The sequence below is a fragment of the Aplysia californica genome, unplaced genomic scaffold (assembly GCF_000002075.1).
Source record: "Aplysia californica isolate F4 #8 unplaced genomic scaffold, AplCal3.0 scaffold00064, whole genome shotgun sequence".
NCBI lineage: Eukaryota > Metazoa > Mollusca > Gastropoda > Aplysiida > Aplysiidae > Aplysia > Aplysia californica.
The window spans coordinates 1,446,920-1,451,030 of NW_004797334.1; the positions used below are offsets into that span (position 1 = coordinate 1,446,920).

The following is a 4,111-nucleotide window of genomic DNA, read 5'->3' on the forward strand; positions in this document are numbered from 1 at the left end:
TCTTTCTATTTTGTTCAAACTCTTACTATCTGCGTATTTTCTCTCTCATTCTTTTCTCCTCTCTCTAGTATCTATCTATCTATCTATCTCTCTATCTATCTATCTATCTCTCTATCTATCTATCTATCTATCTATCTATCTATCTGTCTATCTATCTATATTCCATGTCGTATTATAATGATAAATTGTAGTCGTTAAATGCCCAGAACAACAGCTGCTCGCACATGGCAGAGTAACAAATAGGCCTGCCAAAACCTCGTCTCAAGCCAATTTTGTTAAATGTTCTTTTTCTTTTTCTTTTTTTTTTCTCCTCCAGACGAACTTCCCCAAAGACCCTGTGCCATCGTCGCTGTGAGCACGTATTGGTGACGTCAGCATCATGTGTAGAGTATACCTTAGCAAGCTGGAGAGACAACACATCATCGTGTACGGAACCTTCTCTGGAGAGACTTCAAGGACACTGTGCTACTTCTGATGTCGTGATAATGGTTTGCTTGCTGTGGCTAACGTTTATATTCAGTAACTTTTTATAATAACCCTATCCGTACGTCACGTTTTACTATTGTATCCATACGATGTGGGGAAATCTGTACCACCACTTAACCCTATCCGTACGTCGTGTTTTACTATCGTATCCATACGACGTGGGAACTCTGTGCCACCACTTTTTAAAGAGGAAATTTACTCGTTAATGCGATCCGTACGCTTTGCATAGCAGTCTGTCAAAATGATTTTTTGAGAAATACTTAGTCTCAAAAAGGTCTCCGTACTAGAAGTATTCTAAAATGTGAAGAATACAACCCCGGAGGTACAAAGTAACCCCAGGGTGTACGGATAGGGTTAAGAAGATATTTATTTACTATCTTCGGTATTAGATTAAATTTGATGGCAGGGCTTTGCAATTTTTCGAAATAATTATCAACGTATGATGTATATATTTCTGAACGTGTTATCCGCTTTCTTCCTAATCATAAAAGAACAATTAAGCTGACTTGAGCTGTTTATTTTTCAATTACAGGTACTTTTGGTAATCTGTAGACGAACAAATTGCAAATTTAAATAATGATTACCAGGATTCAATCAAGACTTACATATCAAAGATAGGGCTTATCATTAAATTGTTCTTAATGTTTTCTTAATTATAAAAGAAGATTTGAGAATAATTGAATGTTTCTCTCCTATTAGAACTGATTTGGACATCTGTTCCCTGCCAACTGTCAAATGTTAATCAGGCTCGTCAGGACGCAAGAACCATTAGCAGAAGAATAATACTCAAAGATTTTAATTCCCTGCTTTTCTTTTTACCCGTGACTGTATAATTGAAAGTCATTACACTACCACTAGCTTAGCTGTGAATGCCAAAGCAATCTTAATTGTGCATTAAATAGTATCACGTTTCCCAATATATTATTGTGACTGATTATTAAAATCCCGACATAATTCAATTTTCTCCCGACAGGTAAGAAGAGCTCATTTTGCTACCTCATAAAGCACGTGACAGGTGTGAATGTATAATATTATGAAATAAATGTTAACGTGTTTCATGTCTCCGAGGAAATCTGTTCTGTAGTACTAGTAGTAGTGTAGGGTTTAACGACGCTCGCAATTGCATAAGGTCATATGAGCGCGCGAAGAAATCAGTTCGACTCAACACTTTGACTGGAGGTTGGATTAAAGGAGTCAGAAATCTTAAGGGTCAAAGTCGACGTGTCTTCGATTCAAGAAAAAAAGAAAGATAATAATAATAATAATAATAACATTAATAATAATAATAATAATAATAATAATAATAATGATAACAACAACAAAAAAACAGCTGGACTTTCGAGTGGTGTTATTCAAGTTCGGATATTTTGTAAAGTACGTCATAATAAGTGTGATTTCAAACCAAAAAATAATTCCGTTCAAATGCTATGCCATGCGGTGTTCTATGACGTAAAGCGTCATTCTACGAACTCTATTTTGAACAAAATGTTACTTAAACCCTTTATTTTCCAATGCTCTTAGATTCCAGTATTCAATGCACACTTGGAATTCCCTTGGTTTTGTGTAGGTTTTTAGTTTCGCTTTTTTTCAGTGAAACCACTGTTTATCTCTTGTTTGTATCATAAGGTTATCTTTGTTGCAAATCCAACAGGGGAACCATTTAGGCTAAACAGAAAAGTTGTGTTCTTTTTTGGAATGACTTACGCTACGTAATGCTTTCTGGAACGAAGGAGCACCATGTGTTCTGCTTCAGAGTAAAGACCAACAAACAAAAATATATTATATTATATTCGCCGGCGCCCCTATAGTTTGAAAATGATACGCGTACTTCCAAGGACTTCCTGAGGAATGTGGCATCGAAGACGAACACAAAAGTCATAATTTGGTTCCTGATCCTGAGGATGCTCTAATATGGCAGGAGCGAAGCATGGAGTACAGACCGTGGGAGTTCCTTCTTTGGACTACCAGAATTTGTGATTAGAAAACAAAACAACAACTTCTACACATCTGCTGCTCCGGCTGGTAATATTCTGACATGGATATGACAGAAGACAGGTTTTCTGTCAATGTGACGGGGGCCTCTATGGGCGCTCCGCTATCGTTTAACGCCACCAATGAGACGTTTGATGGATCTTTTGAAAGCCCATTTGCTGTTCTATTCTATCGCTACATGTTCATCGTCATCTACAGTATTATCTTCATCGTATGCATAGCAGGTAAGCCCCTTTACACTTTTTTTCTTTGTTTTTGTTTTTGGTAAGTGTTTTACGGCGCTCGCAACTGCATAAGGTCATATGAGCGCGCAGGACACACCTAATATTTTCAGTTGGTAGAAAATTTTGAATTTTGCCCGGGTGGCGGCCGAAGCCTACTCTTATCGATTTTAGACCACCAAGGGATCTTTAACGTGCACAACTTGCACATGGGCCCTCCGAGAATTTTCACCCTTGTTCGAGAAGTCCTTTACGTTTATAACAAAAGTAGTTGTAACACCATCATCCCTATTTTAACAACTGTAAGAAACACAACAAAAACGCTATCTTCACAATAATCAATCACATAAGAACCAACAGCATTGCCGTGTTTGTCAATATCAGCAACAGCTACAACAACAAACAGCATCAGCAAATGTAACAGCAACAGCAACATCAACAGACAAAAGATTTTTTAAAATCTATTATTATCTCTTTTTTGTTTTACCTTTGTTTAATGTTTTCGATCTAGTTTGTGCTTCCAATTCACATTTTTATTCTGTTCTTTCTATAATATATCTGTCTTGCTTTGTCGCCCATCATCAATTGTTCTTCTTCTCCTCTTAAAAGCATAATCAAACTTATGAGTATTCTCTTAAATTGATTTTAACTGTCAGATGGTATGAGCGCGCTCATATGACCTTATGCAGTTGCGAGCGCGGTAAAACACTAAAAACAGATAATTTCAAAACTGTATGGCTTGAGGCAGTTCTCATAATTAACACTTTCTCGTTGTGTAAGTTTGTGGTTGGTTTTCCACTAGTTTAGACTGTAAGCAGACAGACTCTGAGAGGGATCCTGAAGAGGGCGCGGGGAGAGCAGAGATGGACAAGTTCCGACTGTAGTGACCCCAACACTGTGGACAAGGTGTGCTCGCAACTGTATAAGGTCATATGAGCGCGCGGGACAGACTAAACTTTTTCAGTTGGTAGGAAATTTTGAATTTTGCCCGTGGGGCGGCCGAAGCCTGTTCTAATCTTATCGGTTTTAGACCGCCAAGGGATCTTTAACGTGCACAACTTTCTCACGGGCCCTCGGACATTTTTAGCCCTTTTCCGAGAAGGCTAGGTGTAGATCTTTCCTACCAGAAGATCAGGGTTGTGGCTGTAAGACAGCAATAACAAGGAGCCAAGGAATAGCAGTAGAAAGGCTGCAGAAAGAGTCAGGAGCCCAGAGGAGGGGGGTAAAGGAGTTGAGGTGGTGGGGACAGAAAGAGGAGATGAAAGCAGACGACAGAACATTGTTAGAGAGCTGGAAAGAAGGTGAAAGTAAGCAATTTTAGGAAAAAATTATTTTCGGTCATTACCCGGATTCGAAACCCGGACCTTTGAATGAGAGGCCAACACCTTAACCTCTAGGAGACGAGAGCCCCC

At 38.7% G+C, this 4,111-nt stretch overlaps 1 protein-coding gene across 1 annotated transcript in view; it reads left to right on the forward strand.

Annotated features, from left to right (window-relative positions):
• LOC101849826 (trissin receptor) overlaps positions 1-4,111 on the forward strand; it is a 77,637-nt gene that overhangs the window by 17,318 nt on the left and 56,208 nt on the right. Inside the window, exons 2-3 of the mRNA XM_035968509.1 lie at positions 317-488; positions 2,138-2,702. Coding sequence (XP_035824402.1) covers positions 2,522-2,702 — 181 coding nt within the window. The 5' untranslated portion in view covers positions 317-488; positions 2,138-2,521. The remainder of the gene's footprint in view (positions 1-316; positions 489-2,137; positions 2,703-4,111) is intronic.